Source organism: Hippocampus zosterae, chromosome 12 (assembly GCF_025434085.1).
Source record: "Hippocampus zosterae strain Florida chromosome 12, ASM2543408v3, whole genome shotgun sequence".
NCBI classification, from domain to species: Eukaryota; Metazoa; Chordata; class Actinopteri; order Syngnathiformes; family Syngnathidae; genus Hippocampus; species Hippocampus zosterae.
Genome location: NC_067462.1, coordinates 17,808,240 through 17,826,416, shown reverse-complemented (window position 1 = coordinate 17,826,416; position 18,177 = coordinate 17,808,240). Strand labels below are relative to the sequence as shown.

General features: G+C 45.9%; 2 protein-coding genes across 4 annotated transcripts in view; both read left to right on the top strand.

Annotated features, from left to right (window-relative positions):
* The first annotated feature begins 2,857 nt into the window (after nt 1–2,857).
* LOC127612217 (trace amine-associated receptor 13c-like) lies at nt 2,858–4,229 on the top strand. The gene is made up of 2 exons (XM_052083190.1): nt 2,858–3,042; nt 3,148–4,229. Exons 1-2 carry the CDS (start codon nt 2,876–2,878, stop codon nt 3,953–3,955), a joined length of 975 nt encoding a protein of 324 aa, XP_051939150.1. The 5' UTR covers nt 2,858–2,875; the 3' UTR covers nt 3,956–4,229.
* Nucleotides 4,230–17,910: 13,681 nt separating this feature from the next.
* The window catches only part of raph1a (Ras association (RalGDS/AF-6) and pleckstrin homology domains 1a), a 57,394-nt gene continuing 57,127 nt past the window's right edge, over nt 17,911–18,177 (top strand). For all 3 annotated transcript variants that reach the window (XM_052081828.1, XM_052081829.1, XM_052081827.1), the window contains exon 1: nt 17,911–18,127. The gene's annotated coding sequence lies outside the window, so the exon portion shown is untranslated. The remainder of the gene's footprint in view (nt 18,128–18,177) is intronic.

Here is an 18,177-nt window from a genome sequence, read left to right as displayed (position 1 = left end):
ATAATACTTTATACCTGTGATGTTTCATAATAATTCATCCATCCATCCATCTTCCGAACCGCTTGATCCTCACTAGGGTCGCGGGGGGTGCTGGAGCCTATCCCAGCAGTCATCGGGCAGTAGGCGGGGGACACCCTGAATCGGTCGCCAGCCAATCACAGGGCACACAGAGACGAACAACCATCCTCGCTCACACTCACACCTAGGGACAATTTTAGAGTGTTCAATCAGCCTGCCACGCATGTTTTTGGAATGTGGGAGGAAACCGGAGCACCCGGAGAAAACCCACGCAGGCCCGGGGAGAACATGCAAACTCCACACAGGGAGGCCGGAGCTGGAATCGAACCCGGTACCTCTGCACTGTGAAGTCGACGTGCTAACCACTGGACTACCGGGATAATAATTCATAACTATGAATAAATACATTATTACATCCATCCATCCATTTTCTGATCCACTTCTCCTCAAAAGGGTCACGGGGCGTGCTGTAGCCTATCCCAGCTGTCTTTGAACAGAAGGCGGGGTACACCCTGCAGGGCAATTTCAGGGCACACATCGACGAATCAACATCTGTGCTCACACTCACACCTGTGGACAATTTTGAGTGTTCAATCAGCCTGCCACGCATGCTTTTGGAATGTGGGAGTAAACCGGAGAAAATACATGCAGGCACAGGGAGAAAATGCAAACTCCACACAGGTAGGCCGGAGCCAGGATCGAGGCCACGACCTCTGCACTGTGAGGTCGACGGGCTAACCACTCGGCCACTGGGCCACCCCTGCATTATTTATGTCCATGTAATTGTCACACTCTTCCCCAATATGAAAGAGAGTGTCTCATCGATTTATGTGATTATTGAGCTGCAAAAAAACCCCTCCACACAGCAAGGCTGGAGCCGGAATCCAACCCTGCACCTCAGCACTGTGAGACTGACACACTAACCGCAGTCGACTACTGGAGCTCTCTCTTGCGTTGTTTAACACATTTAAATGTAAATTCCATGAAATGAAATGCTGGAATTCTGAATCTGAACATTTGTCTCATATTCGTCCTTTAGTCTAATACTCAAAATAATTTTCAGTATATACAACAAAAGTGATGCAATTGACCTTTCCGTTCCAATACTTTCGAAGGGGACTATTGATAAGTAAGTTAAATAATTACAGTGACTTGCATTCATCCATTTAATTTCTCTCTCCCACACGCACACACACACACACACACACACACACACACACTCTCTTTCTCTGCCACTCATTTCCACATTTGGTTCAGTGATGCATTGACAAATTTGTAAGTTCAAGAACTCAAAGAAACAGAACCACACATCCAAAACGCTGTTCTTTGCAACATACTGTATTTTTACAGCGCTTAAAAAAAAGTTACTTCTAATCTTATGGGGTTTATTTTTCATGTTCAGGGTGCATACCACATTTTGGTTTTGTTGATTTATTAAGTGTTTTTAAATTATACAAACTATTGAAGCAAAGCAACTCGTTTTGGATGCATAAAGGCTCTGTAAAAAATAATATCCAATATAATACAGGGTTTATTTTAGTTTTCTTGAGCACAGTTCATTTTCCTAATTCTACTCACATACATTTTATTTAGACTTGGTTGAATGAGTGTATTGAGGTTGTATGCCTTTTGTCACGTTTTGCGTGATGGTGGAGTAGTGGATCCCAAAAAGCAGGGAGGAGCGACTAACATGTATTTAACAAAACTGCAAACAGGGGTACACTGGAGAAACTAACTCAAAAGCTCAAAGTCCTGAAAGACCACAAGAAAAAAAAGTAACAAATAACAAAAAACCTGTGACAAAAACAAAACAGACATGTGTACAGAGACACACACAATGATCCGACACCGACTGGTCGGGCAGGGAGTCCTTTTAACCAAACACTAACTAATGACACAATGACCAACAGGTGTGCCACTGCAGGAGGAGCCCTAAAGAGCCACCTGTTGGTCACTAACAGAACCACCCTAACACTTTTGACTGACTGTGGATGGTATGAGCAAACAATAACTTCTCAGTTGCATTATCATAATTAGCAAATTGCTGCAAAATTCAGATTGTTTCACGATTGAACATATTTTGATAAATTTGCTAACGAAAAAAACCAAGTTGGTACTTTAATTTCACACTTAATGAGTTGGCAGCCACTTGAAACTATGTAAACCATGTTGAATTTGAGTTCCCTTTATACGTCGCCTCTACTTCTTGCCCAACTCATCGGCTATAGGGATCTTAGAGGCTTTATCACAAAGCCTTTATGACTACCAATAGTTATTGATCCCAAAATAATACTAACAGCAAAGTATGGGAGAATGGTGAACGGGAAAAAAATGATGAAGAAGGTGCAAAAGGTGATGCAGGGTATGACGTGGTGTTTATTAGATGGTATAAAATAAAAAGCCAAGTCCAGTCAAAGTGGGGGCGGCTCATCCACTGCTTCCCTGTGTGTCATGATTCAGATTCTTTTAGTCTCCAGCAGGTGACGCAGGTGTTCCAATCTTTCCAGCTACGCGCCTGTTTCACGGCATGATCAATCAAACCACTATTTAAGGACTCTCCTGCCGAGCACTGACTGTTGGATAATTTGCCTTGGTCAAGTCATTATTCATGTGCAATTTTCTACATGTTACAGATTTTTGCTCTGTTGCTCTTCTTCCTTGTTTATTGCTTTCTGTTTCTTCTTGTATGCAGTCATTTTGTTGAGAAAGTTGTTCTCAGTTGGTATTTGTCCTGATTTGATTCTCTTGTCCTTTTGAGACAAGCAATTTCCATTTGTATTTTCTTATTTTATTTTATTTTTTATCCTTCCCTACGTGGGATTCACACCGACCCGGATCATTTCGTTACACCCTGATAATGGAGACCTCAGTGGAAGCTGAGTTGTGCTTCCCACTGGTCGTCAACGCTTCCTGCAGCAAGACACAGCGTCCTCACCCGATCGCCGCCTACATCCTCCTATCGGCTATGTCTCTGATCACCGTCACTCTGAACCTGCTTGTCATCATCTCCATCTCCCACTTTAAGTAATGCTTAAAGTGCTAATTGTACATTCACAATTGATGACTGATAATAATAATAATAATAATAATAATAATAATAATAATAATAAGTTTTTTTGTATGTTTTAGGCAGCTGCACACCCCCACTAACCTCCTGCTGCTTTCTCTTGCCATCTCCGATTTGCTGGTGGGTTTCCTCATGTTGTTTCCGATTTCTCTCCTTGGAGGTTGTTGGTTCTTCGGTGACTTGATGTGTGTTTTGTATTTTGTTGTGGATCACTCTGTCACATCCGCCTCAATAGGAAGCATGGTGTTCATATCAATCGACCGCTACCTGGCTATCTGCGACCCTCTGTGTTACACCATCAAGGTTACAAAAACCAGGGTAGATATCTCTGTTCTCTTATGTTGGTCGGCGTCATTTGTCTTCAACTCTTTGTTTTCCATGGATAATCTGAAGCAACCGGGCAGGTTCAACACCTGTGTCGGAGAGTGCGTGAATGTAGTCTCATACGCCGCAGGAATGACGGACCTCTTTATCTCCTTCATAGGCCCGATCACTGTCATTGTTATTCTGTATATTAGAGTGTTTATGGTGGCTGTTTCTCATGCACGGGCTATGCACTCCCGTGTGGGGAGCATCACGTTGCAGGGTCCAGCCATCAAAAGTTCTGAGCTGAAAGCAGCCAGGACCCTCGGGTTGTTGGTGGTAGTGTTCATTGTGTGTATCATGCCGTATTTCTGCGTCGCCATCTCGGGACAGAACACACTGCTCAATGCGTCATCTGCAACCTTTATTATCAGCATGTTCTACTTAAACTCCTGTCTGAATCCAATGATCTATGCCATTTTCTATCCCTGGTTTAGAAAATCCATGAAGCTCATTGTGACACTGCAGATTCTGAAGCCTGACTTTCAGCAGCCCAACATAATGTAGATTCAACCGTTACTTGTGTTTAGCTAATAAAATGTGAGAAAAATATGTATAAAACGTCGTGCTACCTTTTTGTTTTGTTTCAGTGTTAAAATTGCACTTCATTGCTCATTTTATCACATTTTCATTTTGTCAAACAATTTTAAGCACCACACCAGTCGTCACATACAGCGCAGGCAAAACTGCATTTGTGACTTTCTGTTCATGTGCAACTGTGTGATTCCCTCATTTCACTTTTAGCTGCACAATATTTAGTTTGTCTCCAAAAATGTTTATACACTGCACCGTCTGCTTAGAGTATAGTATTTACATATGTAAAATGTGCTTCACTGTTTTTTACATGTGCATTCAAATAAAGTGTACTGCATACTGTGTGAGATTTTTAACCAAAGTATAGTACTTTCACAGGTAAAATGTATTTAGATTTTACTCATCATTGCTTAATTCATCATTAAGAGTATATTGTTGAATTTCATGTGAATGTGTTGAATAGTATCCTCTTACATTGCAGGGCACATTTAGAAAACTAGTCATCAAATACGGTAAACTATTTTCAAGTCAACAATTATGGTCGAATGAATACACTAAAAATGCAAGCATTCATTGGTACTTTATTAAATAATGTTTTATTCAAGGAAAACAAAACAAATACAATTATAATAAAATAATGTAAACCAAGGTTTCCAGATCATTTGTGACCTCAGACTAATTTGCTCATAAAGTCAGGTGCCCATGGCCTGTTTTGAAAAAGAACCCAACAGGACTTCAAAAAGTCAAATCAATGTTAACAATATATCAATACATTTTAAGTATTGTATATTATCACAATGCCAAAAAATACAATTATAAAATACATTTGGACTAGTTGACTCATCCTCTGCAGAAAAAAAAGAAACGTCAAACATCACACTAAAACACACCGAGGACCAGTATCAAAGTGCGTCACGTGATTTGACTGACTCTCCTGACAGCCACACCCATTCATAAACTGATACTGATTTTCTGAAAAACTAATTTGGTCCTGAGGGACCATACTAGTCTACTCATTAGACACAAGCACATTCTAAGCTAATGAGACCTCCTCTGACAAAAGAAGGTCACATGACACCTCACGGAAGGTGTGCCAATTACAGGTGATCAAAACAACACATTCAACACATAACCTTATCAAGCTGTGTTTATCATACAAAAGGTAATATATTTAATAGTACCGTATACTAGTTGCTTTAATCTGAAAGTGATCAGTGATGTTACAATATTAATGATTGGAATAACTTTCACCAAAACAGCATTGGAATTGTAAAGTCTGACATTTTACTTAAATACATTGGACCATAAGTGTGTGCGAGGGTTAAAATGTCTGAATCACAGTCAAGAGGTTCTGGGTTCCAATCTTAAGCCCTCACGTGTGAAGTTTCTCGCCATGTTTATGTGGGTTTTCTCTGAATATGCTGGCCTACATCCAGTGTTGCAAAAACATGCATGTTGAGTTCATCAAAGGCTCACATTTGCTTAATAGGTGTGAATATGAGTGTTAATGGCAACCTACAAGTGCCATGAGACATAAGGTCTGAATCATGTCTGATGCAATGCCAATGAACAAATCCTCCTTAATTGTAATTGCATTCAAATAATTTAAAACCCATAGTAATAACATTTGTGGTCAAAGGAAATGCTTTATCCTCATTTTGAAACTGACAAATAGTTTATATGTTCGGCTGTATTATTTTTGTTATTTTATTTCAAATATTCTGTAAAGCGCGTCGTTACAGCTGCAGCATCGTTCAAGCGCGATATTCATAAAGATGGATAGCATTCATCACCTGATGGATGTTCAGATGTTCAGTGGTATGTCAGAGTCTTTGGGCCACTTTCAAAATAACATGGCAGCAAAAAAGACAGAAGAATATGGACACAAAACAATGAACATCACATACTCCAGTACATTTCCTGTAGAGCATTCGGGTGTCAAAGTCAAGGCCCGGTGGGCCAGATTGGCCCACCACATCATTTTATGTGGCCCACGAAAGCAAGTCAAGCACGTCAAATGTGATGCTTCCTAAAGTCTGAACCAAATTTTCAAATTGTCATATGTCATCCACAATAACAGTCATTATTATTGATTTCTGATTTTAAAACTAATTATTCATCAAATTGTTGTGTGCTCTGTATGTAATATGTGGAAGGGATGAAACATTTATATGGTTTCCCTAAATTCTAAACGGCCCTCAAAGGGAAATGATAACTACAATGTGGCCTGCGACAAAAATGAGTGGACATGGACGGATAGGGAAACCCTGGAGATTTTTTTTTTTTTGCAGCTCTGTAATCACATAAATCGGTGAGACATTGTCTTTCACATTGGGGAAGTTTTTTTTTTTACATATATACATTACATGGACATATATAATGCATACATTCACTTTTCACACAAACACCTCAATGCAATCTAATTCCTTCAAGAACACTTGGTTTTTCATGTCATCTTATTTACATACATACAGTTTGGAAAACAGGTCTATTGTTTGTCAAGCAGCTGACAGCAGAGTCAGCTGTACTACTCACAAACCCCCAAAAAGTCACATACATCTTGTCACTGTAACTCTCGATACCCACTTTAACCAAAACATGTTAAAAAAAAAAAGGATGTCAATGAACCTGACTGGCCTTGTAGAACATGTGGCCGCAAGACACCACACAAAATACACGTTTCAACAATATGAAAGAGAAAACTCAAATTGAAACCAAGTTTATGAGGCTTTTTTTTTCCCTCAATTACCATCATGTGAAAGTTTTGCCTACCTTCGGGAAGAAGGTCAAGTGTCAGACTGAAACCTCCCAAATCAAAATGTAGTCAATGAAATGTTTTTTTCCTCCACAAATCGACATTGTTAGTCCATCCACAAGTGTCATTTTTACAAATGTTTGACTGCTATATATTTGTAAATGGCTTGCTCTTTTGATAATGCAAATGACTCAACAGTTATTTTGGTTTCCTGAAAAGTTACGGAGAGGCACGGATTCCGCTGGATACCAGCAATATATACCTTGGCTTCCACGACTTCATGCAAATTCACAGAGAGTAGAGTCATACTATCCATACACCCGATAGCTACAGTAAATCTCTTTTGATCTGCCTTGATGAAAATCCAACATGGCAGACAGTAGTGACAGGTCACGCAATTGCTGCAGATCTTTTGCATTAAAGTACTACAGCGTGACATTTGGACATTGTTTCCACTGTCGCATGGGACGCTACTGTGCTTATTAGTCAGGTACTGATTGAAGGTTTTGTATTTCCTATTGTTGCCTTTGTACCTCCTAAAATCCTCTCCAGTGATAACCATCTGTCTACAGTTGGATCTTTTGTGACAATCTGGAATGACTGCAATTACTAATTGTAGCTGTTTTCAGCACGTACACTACCTTAAAGTGATTGAGACAGCTATCCATCAATTTTCTATAACGTTTCTCCATATTATGATCATGGGTCCAGTGGAGCATACCTCACCATCTTTGAGAAAGAGCCGCAGGACACCCAGTGGTGGTCGGTCGCCAGCCATTTTCAGGGATGTGAGACAATGTTAACCTTTAATTCAGTTTTGCACGCTTGTACTTTAGGTGAAAATTTTATTAAGATTACACTAGAAACCCACTTAAGCATTCATATTTAGACCATAATTATCTATTAATAAATCCCATTTATCTCAAGAGAAAAGCTCCAAAGCCACCCGCGATCCACAAAAATCTGCAACATAGAGGCCAAAAACTTTTAAATGTAGTTGTACACCTCTCACATACTTTAAATACATTTAAACTTCTGAAGTGATTTTCCGAGACGTGGCGAGACTTCCAATGTGTATGTATCAAGTAATGAAAGGGGCGTTTCCGCAATTCGTGTATGATGGCTTGCTTCAATTTGGGGAGGAGCTACACCTGCCAGAAGTTCAAAGCCTCGCTGGCAGATGTACCACGTGACTGATTCAGGAACTACTCCCGATGTTCGACAGGTTTGCCATGCATCAGTGCATCATCACACGTTGTGTGGGCCAGCTCCAGGTGCATGTAATTATACATATGGCCACCAGGTGGTGTCGTGTGTGCATAAAGAAATGAACCATTGCCCGAAGCAAATGATTACAAACGATAATCAAGAGTAAGGCGAGTGGTGTATGAGCGCACAATCATATGCAGGGGAGCAAAAGACTGGGAAAGGGTCAGGACATGTCTACACAAACCATTTCTCAACTGCTATTCTTGTCAGTTCTTAGAATGTAAAATGTAGAATGTAAATGGGCTCAGCTGTATGCTATCTCGGCACATCTCCACAGGAATTGTACAAGTGTTCTTCAGTGTGCACCGTCCTTTCAAATAAACAATAAAATGAAATGAATTGTCGTCTGCAAAATGAGGATCACTTTGATTGACCGTTACCGAGTAAATGCAAATTAGTCTGGCTCTGGGTGGAGGGCTTTTTTTTTTTTAATATAAATCTGGGCAAAGGTCCTGTGCTGGCCGATGATGTCACTCTACGGCCACTCAGTTGGTCGAACTACATTATGCCCCATGAAATAAGAAATGTGCGGTACTCGTTTATTGTTTAGATTTTTTATTCAGTTCATCTCGAACCTTTGTCCCCGTATAGTAAGAACAATTCCAACTGACTGAATTCTAGATTGTGTGTGTGTGTGTGTGTGTGTGTGTGTGTGTGTGTGTGTGTGTGTGTGTGTGTGCGCGCGCGTGTGTGTGTGTGTGTGTTTAATAAAGAAAAAAAAAGATGCGTTCAGGTCGGATCTGGATCTCTTTACAAAGTGATATTTTTTCTCCTATTTTTTTTTGTCTCCTATAGCCTGTCCGTCTCTCTGTCTGTTTCCGCTGTGAGACGAATAATTGTAAATCAATGATCTATCACTATCCTGTTCATTTAAATTAGGTGTGTGTTGGAGGAGGGAAACATATAAAACATGCAAGGTAGTGGCTCTTGAGTACTGGAGTTTGGCACGAATGGCAAATTGTAAAGAAAAGTTATACTTTTAAATGCAAGAAACCAGCAATATGAAATACTGTATATTATTTTTGGAAGTAACTCACCCAACACTGCAAATCAATACTGTGCAACATAATCACCATCCATGTTCCATAAAAGGACATGAGCAGTCCAATTTAAGATTACACTGTAATTTGCACCAGGATGAGGCTGAAAATACTTTTAATCTGGTTTAGGGAACTCCGGTTCCTAAAGAGCCATATCCTACCTGTTTTCGATCCCTGTTGTCCCTGGATGTGGGTGGGAGCGCGAATGTTTTTTTGTTTGTGTCTGTGTGTGCCCTGCAGTTGGCTGGCAACCGGTTCAGGGTGTTCCCCGCCTACTGCCCGAAGGGATGGTCTACGGCACCCCCTGCAACCCGAGTGAGGATTGAGCGGTTCAGAAAATGGATGGATGTATCTCAACGCACGTGATTCAAATGATCAGCTCATCAGCAAGCTCTGTAGTGGCCTGAAGAGGCTTTTAAGAATATTGGGCGGATTTTATTCAGGCCCAGTGCCCTTCCATGGAAGAGCCTTTTAAACACCTTGGTGACGTTAACACCCTGAGATAGGAGAGCCCAGTATCCTGGTGCCAAGTGCACATTGGCCTTATAAATTAACAAAGTGTTTTAACAATGTGCTCGTTACAGCTGTAATCTCCGGAAGATGAGCGTGGATTGACCATAATATCAAACAAAAGACAAAGTGGTAACAAATGTTAATTTAATATTTCTGTTCCAAATCTGTAAATCCTTATGTACCGGTATTTATTTGTTTATTTGTAATACATCGTCATTTCAAAAACCTGCATATGATTAAAAACTGCTAACATTTTATTGGCCCACCATGTATATAAAATAGCCATTGGTATTTCACTGTGACAGAGTGGGCATGTTGTTGTAATGTAACGTCGGAGGAAACAAAGACAGTTTAAAGAATGAATTCATAACATAAAAAACAACCTGACGTTGAAGGTCATTCTAAAGGGAGGGACCAGCAATGGAAAAGTCCCGATTAACTCTTAGCCTTCACTTCGTCCTCAGTACCTCCAGTAGCTGGTTCACTGACCTCAGGCTACGGGCAGGTAGGGGAGGAGCATAGAGAGGAAAGGTATGAGCCCATTTTGTCACGTTCCGTGCCTGCCAGAAGGTGGCGGGTTTTTCCCTCTGCCTACTGCACACCTGTTCTTAATTTCCAGGGTGATTATCAGGCCTTTATCAAGTGGCTCTGGCAGCTCATTCTCTGCCGGAGAATTCCACGCCGTGCCATATTTCTCTCGTGCTCCATTTACGCTATTACAATTGACTCTTTGCCTTCTCGCCTTACGGCCGTTTCTTTCGATATACGCGTTATTGCTCTAATTGTGGATTGTTGTATTTTTCTTCGCCAATTCAGACCCTCCTCGCGTTTTGTTTTCCGCGAGCGTTTTCAGTTGATTTCCTTCTTTGTTTTTTCCTGATCCTTATTTGATCAGCGTTTTCTGTTACCGTTTTTCCCTGTCGGGCTCTTTCTGTTTTTTGTCATTAAAGACACTTTTTGTTTGACAAGATTTTTTCGTTGTCTGCTTTCCGGGGATCCAACCCTTTACTTCCTTGTTCTGCACGGAGCGATCTGTTATCGCTTCGGGCAGAACGTGACAGAATTCTCCGGCCACCATGGATCCCGCAGATATCGAGAAAATATTGTCCGCTCTTACCCGACAAGAGCAACAGATGAGTCAGCAGGGCCAAGCCATTTCGGAACTCCGAGGCGCGGTCTCCATGCTGGCTCATCGGTTCGACGAATTCGAACCTCGTTTAGTGCGGGTGGAGGAACGGAGACGCCCTCCCTCCGGGGGCCGTCCGACCACCCCGGAAGCGCCCCCCTCACATACCACTATGTCGAGGGAACCATCGCTTCCACACCCCCCTCGTTACAGGGGTGAGCATGGGCAGTGTGGTCACTTCCTTCACCAGTGCTCACTCATATTCGACCAACAGCTGTCTGCCTACGCTAATGATGCCGCCAAAGTGGCCTATGTTATGAGTTTGTTGACAGGTCCGGCGGCGTCATGGGCGATTGCGACCAGCGACGCCAAGCCGAATCTCCGATCGTCGTTCCCTGAGTTCGTGACAGCATTTCGCCGGGTGTTCCACCATCCCGTGCGCGGCCGAGAGGCAGAGGGTCGGCTACTCGCCCTCCACCAGGGAGAACGATCGGTCGCGGACTACTCCATCGAGTTCCGGATTCTGGCAGCACAAAGCGGACACGCCGATCGAGCACTGTGTGGACTGTTTCGCCGTGGCCTGAACACGCAACTCAAGGACGAGCTGGCTACCCGCGACCACAGCACCGACCTGGAGGAGCTGATCGACCTCGCCCTCCTCATGGACAATCGCCTGAGGGAGCGTGGAGGAGATCGGTTTCCGTTCCGACGCACTGCGCACCGTGAGGAACAGCGTGGAGTACTCAGGGCTGCAAGGCTCGGTGACCACTCCCGAGTCCGGGAGACAGCACCCACGGAGAAACCGATGCAACTGGGAGGTAAAGACGTTGGTATGGAGGGAAGAAGTCGTCGTCTCCGCGATCGGGCGACGAATGACAGCGTCCCACCATCTCCTCACGCCACTACCAGCTATCCAGGATCGTCGTTTCACGCCCACCCCGAGTACTGTGAGTCACGATCCCGCGGGTCACCCCCCGAGTCTAACCGTATCGAAATGCGACCGGGACACCCCAACAGACTGGAGCTCAATAGGGAGATATTTGGTGGGTCCCGGTCGAGGCGGGTTCGGGCCCTGACTCAGGGGCGGATGACTGCCTGATGGACACTGATCTCGCATCCGAACTGGGTTGTTTTCTGGAGGAACTAATCGATAGGAAGCGGGTTCGTGATCTCGATGGGCGTCTCCTGGCGGTCGTTACACATAGAACAGAGCCATTGAAGCTCCAACTTTCCGGTAACCATGTCGAGCACCGTCGCTTCCTCGTAATGCGGTCCCGTAACGCCCCTATCATCCTCGGTTTACCCTGGCTCAAGGTACATAACCCCGTAATTTCCTGGGCGCGCCCAGCCATAGATAGTTGGAGCCCATACTGTTATCAACACTGCTTACAGTCAGCCGTCGGGGGGTACGATCGTGTCACACCCCCCGAGGAGATCTGCCTTGACGGAGTGCCGGATTGCTATCGGGACCTCAAGGAGGTTTTCAGCGAGGATCGCGCGTGTTCTTTGCCCCCACACCGCCCCTACGATTGCGCTATAGACCTGCAGCCGGGCGCTCCGTTGCCGACCTCGCGGCTGTATCAGGTGTCCCAGCCTGAGCGCGAGGCGTTGACGGAGTATATCAACAGCTCGTTCGCTGCAGGTCTCATTAGACCATCACGTTCACCGTTAGGGGCGGGTTTTTTCTTCGTGGGTAAAAAGGACAAGACCCTGCGACCCTGCGTCGACTACCGTGGGTTAAACGACATAACCATAAAGAATAGATACCCACTACCTTTGTTGGATTCCGCCTTTGCCCCACTGCAATCCGCCACAGTCTTCTCAAAACTAGATTTGCGCAGCGCTTACCACTCGGTCCGTATCAGAGAGGGTGACGAATGGAAGACCGCTTTTAAGACCCCTCTGGGCCATTTCGAGTACAGTGCACTCCGCTTAATAGAACACCATTGGGCCGAAGCGCTTCTGTTCTACTAAGCGGGGTTTCTATTAACCGGAGACACTTTATTAGGTACACCTTCAGACACGTCGACGACCAAGTTATGCACGCAGAAAACCCCCTGCTGACGAGTTAGAAGAGATATTTCGACTGTGGACGTCCATATCTTTAATCAAACAACAACTTTAATCAACTTCAGTCAAACATCTCAAATCACGAGAAAAATTTCGTTACTTTTGTCTGGAAACAGGAGTCCGTAATTTTGCGGTTGACTTCCCGCTCAATGCGCTGGATAAGAGGGAAGTCCTGGAAACCGCAGGCGTACCTTCTGAGAATCCGGCAATGCATCGTATCGTCTGAGTATGTCCTTCTTATCCGCAGGTGATAGCCCTCGTCTCTTGTATGAAGTTGAAGCCATTGTGACGTGCGTGTGTCTATGTGTGGAGTGACGCGTGCTACCTGTTACTGTATACGGCTAGAACCACCGCGTTTTCTCGCGATAGTGGTACAGTATCGCGATAGCTACACTTCGTCTCTCTCTCGTCTCTTGAATGAAGTTGAAGCCATTGTGACGTGCGTGTGTCTATGTGTGGAGTGACGCGTGCTACCTGTTACTGTATACGGCTAGAACTACCGCGTTTTCTCGCGATAGTGGTACAGTATCGCGATAGCTACACTTCGAAAACCACTAGTTTACAATGTTCATTGCTTACGGCCTGTTCTATTAAGCGGAGATCTGTTCTACTAAGCGGAGTATCTTTATAGGAAATTGCATTAGGCAAATCTGTTCCAGAGCCTTTTGCTCTATTAAGCGGATTACTCTATTAACCGGTGTTCTATTAAGCGGAGTGCACTGTATTTGGTGATGCCTTTCGGGCTTACTAACGCTCCTGCAGTATTCCAAAACCTCATCAACGACGTTTTAAGGGACATGATAAACATTTTCTGTTTCGTTTATCTGGACGACATTTTGATTTTCTCCCGGTCATTACACGAGCACCAACAACATGTTAGGCTGGTGCTACAGCGTCTATTAGAAAACCGGCTCTTCGTCAAGGCAGAAAAGTGTGAATTCCATGTCCCCGTCATCTCCTTCCTGGGGTTTATTATTGAACGGGGTAGGTTGCGAGCAGACCCCATTAAGACGCAGGCAGTCAAAGACTGGCCGGTCCCTACTAACCGCGAGGAACTGCAGCGCTTTTTGGGGTTTGCAAATTTCTATAGACGGTTTATCCGCGGCTATAGTCAAAAGGCGCTTACCTTAACCCGCCTTACTTCTATTAAGACCCCATTTAAGTGGGACCATACCGCGGATGCTGCATTCGCAAACTTAAAGGCGGCGTTTACCAGTCCCCCCGTACTTCAACATCCTGACCCCGATCTTCCCTTTATTGTAGAGGTGGACGCCTCGGATTCAGGGGTGGGGGCGGTGCTGTCCCAACGCTCTCCGGTCGACCAGAAGCTGCACCCCTGCGCCTTCTTCTCCCGTCGACTCACTGCGGCCGAAGCCAATTACGACGTAGGCAACCGTGAGCTGTTGGCTGTTGTCTCCGCCTTGCAAGAGTGGAGACACTGGCTCGAGGGGGCAAAGGAACAGTTCACGGTCTACACTGACCATAAGAACCTCGCTTACCTCCGAACTGCAAAAAGACTAAACTCCCGTCAGGCCCGGTGGGCCTTGTTCCTAACCAGATTCAATTTCATTCACACACACTCCCCCGGGTCGAAGAACACCAAGCCCGACGCCCTTTCCCGTCTCCACGACCCCACGGGAGGGGATCGGCCCCCGGAAACCATCCTCCCGGTTCAGTGCATCGTGGGGGTCGTCCAATGGGAGATTGAGCAACGTATCCAGACTGCCCTGGAGGGGCAGGTACCAGCGGGGTGTCCAGCGGGGAGGCTGTTCGTGCCTCCGCCCCTGCGGTCTGAAGTTCTGCAGTGGGGACATGGGTCCAAGGTGGCATGTCATCCGGGGGTGAACTGGACGGTGCAACTCGTCGCCCAGCGGTTCTGGTGGCCGAAGCTCCGGAGCGACGTGACGGAGTTCGTCAAGGCCTGCACCTCCTGCGCATGCGGCAAGTCTTCCAATCAACCTCCGGCAGGATTGCTCCAACCGTTGCCCATTCCGCCTCGTCCTTGGTCCCACATCGCTTTGGACTTCATTACGGGCCTTCCCCCCTCCCGGGGTCGAACGGTCGTGCTCACGATCGTGGACCGCTTCTCCAAAGCGGCTCATTTTGTGCCCTTGTCCAGGTTGCCGTCGGCGCTGGAGACCGCCGACCTCCTGGTTAAACACGTTTTCCGCCTCCACGGCATTCCTACTGACATTGTGTCGGATCGGGGGCCCCAGTTTGTGTCTCGCGTCTGGAAGCGGTTCTGCCGGTCCCTCGGAGCTATTGCCAGCCTGACCTCCGGCTACCACCCCCAGTCCAACGGACAGGCGGAGCGCGCCAACCAGGATCTGGGGGCGGCCCTCCGCTGTGTGTGCCTCCACCGTCCCGCATCATGGGTCGACCACTTACCATGGGTGGAGTATGCACACAACACCCTCGTCTCCTCCGCAACCGGCCGATCACCGTTCATGACAGCTTACGGCTACCAGCCGCCACTGTTCCCATCACAGGAGGGGCAGGTGGAGGTCCCTTCCGTTCAGCACCACCTTAAGCGGGCCCATCACATGTGGAGAGAGGCCCGGGCTGCATTGTCCCGCACTGCGACCCGGAACCGGCAGATCGCAGATCGTCGGCGGCGTCCGGCGCCCTCCTATGTGGTGGGACAAAGGGTGTGGCTGGCTACGAGGGATCTTCGCCTGGCCGGCACGTCGGCGAAGCTGGGACCCCGATTCACTGGACCATTCGAGGTCGAGGCCGTCATCAATCCAGCTGCAGTCAGGCTCCGGCTGCCACCCACCGTGAAGGTTCACCCCGTCTTCCACGTCTCCCTACTCAAACCCGTGTCTTCCAGTGACTTGGCTCCTTCTCCTACGCCGCCTCCACCTCCGCGGGTGGTCGATGGTGGTCCAGCGTACACAGTGCGTGCCATCCTGGACTCTCGGCGCAGGGGCAGGGGTTTCCAGTACCTGGTCGACTGGGAGGGCTACGGGCCGGAGGAGCGGCAATGGGTGGCTCGCTCCTGGATCCTTGATCCGTCCCTTCTGCGCGACTTCCACACCTCTCATCCATCCAAACCGGGGGGTCCGCCGGGAGGCGTCCGTTGAGGGGGGGGTACTGTCACGTTCCGTGCCTGCCAGCAGGTGGCGGGTTTTTCCCTCTGCCTACTGCACACCTGTTCTTAATTTCCAGGGTGATTATCAGGCCTTTATCAAGTGGCTCTGGCAGCTCATTCTCTGCCGGAGAATTCCACGCCGTGCCATATTTCTCTCGTGCTCCATTTTCGCTATTACAATTGACTCTTTGCCTTCTCGCCTTACGGCCGTTTCTTTCGATATACGCGTTATTGCTCTAATTGTGGATTGTTGTATTTTTCTTCGCCAATTCAGGCCCTCCTCGCGTTTTGTTTTCCGCGAGCGTTTTCAGTTGATTTCCTTCTTTGTTTTTTCCTGATCCTTATTTGATCAGCGTTTTCTGTTACCGTTTTTCCCTGTCGGGCTCTTTCTGTTTTTTGTCATTAAAGACACTTTTTGTTTGACAAGATTTTTTCGTTGTCTGCTTTCCGGGGATCCAACCCTTTACTTCCTTGTTCTGCACGGAGCGATCTGTTATCGCTTCGGGCAGAACGTGACACATTTCAAGAAATAAAGACAAATAACATATTCTTAAATGGAACTCTACAGGGAGCCAGTGAAGGGACGCCAGAATTGCAGTTACAGTAAATACCCCCTCCGATGAGTTCCAGTTCAGAGGTGAGAGGAAGCATTTTTGACCAACTGGAGACATTTGAAGGAGGACTGATAAAATTAAATGCAAATTACAGTTATGCAGCTGATATGGGACAAAGGTACATGCTTTGAATGCCTCTTTGAAAGGTGAGGTTTTTATTTAAACCACCTGCCGAGGATGGAAAAAAAGAGATAGATTTAATAGCAGCGCAAATTTGCTCGTCCAATTTAAAACCCAAATTCAAGACTGTTGGCTTTAGATAAGATGCCAGGAGGCCCAATTCAACAGGGTGAGATGTAAAAGGGACTGAGGAAACAGGACATGCCAGTAATTCATTTTCAGAAAGGAACCGAAGGTACTTCATTATTGTGACCCAAGTTACAAATTGAATTTAATTGAATACAACTCTTTTGCGCGACCCGGTAGTCCAGTGGTTAGCACCTCGACTTCACAGTGCAGAGGTACAATTCCAGCTCCGGCCTCCCTGTGTGGAGTTTGCATGTTCTCCCCGGGCCTACATGGGTTTTCTCTGGGGTGCTCTGGGTCCCTAGGTGTGAGTGTGGGCGTGCATGGTTGTTTGTCTCTTTGTTCCCTGCAATTGGCTGGCAACCAATTCAGGGTGTGCCCTGACAGCTGGGATAGGCTCCAGCACCCCCCCCCCCCCCCCCGCGACCCTACGGTTGAGAATATGAATGAATGAATAACTTTATTGACAAATGTGCAGTAATTTCTTCCTTCTCAGTGCAGGGCCTTACACTGGATTGTACTGTAGTTTGTATTTGTATTGTATTGTATTTTGCAGAGCACTGAGTTGTTCGTTACTGGATGAAAGGGAGCAGCAACTGTCCTGAAACTGCATTTACCACGATGAACCACTAGGGGTCAGGCTTTAATATGTAAAGAACAGTCAAACTGATTGGAGTTTATATTATAGCCACGAGGGAATTTGGGGGTAAGCGATTGGATAACGGTGAAGGTAGAATAGAATAGAACAGAATAGAATAAAATTTATATTTGGGGCAGGACACGAAATGGGGAAGCCGTGAACGCGCAAAACAGTAGACACACGTGCCCGGGGATTTTTTTTTCGGGATCTGCTGTTGAGACATGAAATGGTGAAAGCCACGGTCGGAAAATCGGAAGAGTGGGATTTAAACTTCAAAATAAAATAGACCGACATGAAAAAATGTTCTTGGGTAAACAAAGAAGTTGATGAACTGCACTAAGGCTCTGGCTCAAAGAAGTACGTCAATTGATTTTAACCAATGGGGGGTTATACGTCAAATGAACAGCTACGACATTTATGGAGAAGGGAACAAGAGCAAATTAAAGATAATTGTGAACGTGTTAATAGTGACGGCGTTTGTCTTGCAGTGGTGGATTTTTTTTCTGTCCTTTTACTCTGAAAACCTCACCCAGAAGTCGCACACCTAGCTTAACCGTTAACTTGCCCGCAGCATCAGCGGCGTTCGAGACTACGGTCTACTCGTCAGTGTGGCAAGCGGCTAAGAGGGGAAAACGGGTCCGTCTCGGGGAAGAGGTGTCCGCGAAAACCGGGAACTAAACCGGTTGAAGCCTCGGCCCTTGTCCTGCGGGAGTTTCCCACCGCTCGTCTCCCGTCCTGGCTGCAGATTTTGTCTCCCTAAATCTGAGCTTAAATCTTCGCGGTAAGTAGCCGAATCTTCGCTCACCTCACAGCATCTGTGTCAATGTACGC

What these genes read in the sequence shown, in the direction of transcription:
- LOC127612217 (XM_052083190.1), top strand. Translation starts at nt 2,876, where the DNA reads ATGGAGACCTCAGTGGAAGCTGAGTTGTGCTTCCCACTGGTCGTCAAC. An exon ending in ATCTCCATCTCCCACTTTAA is followed by an intron (nt 3,043 to 3,147) that starts GTAATGCTTAAA and finishes TGTATGTTTTAG; the next exon opens with GCAGCTGCACACCCCCACTA.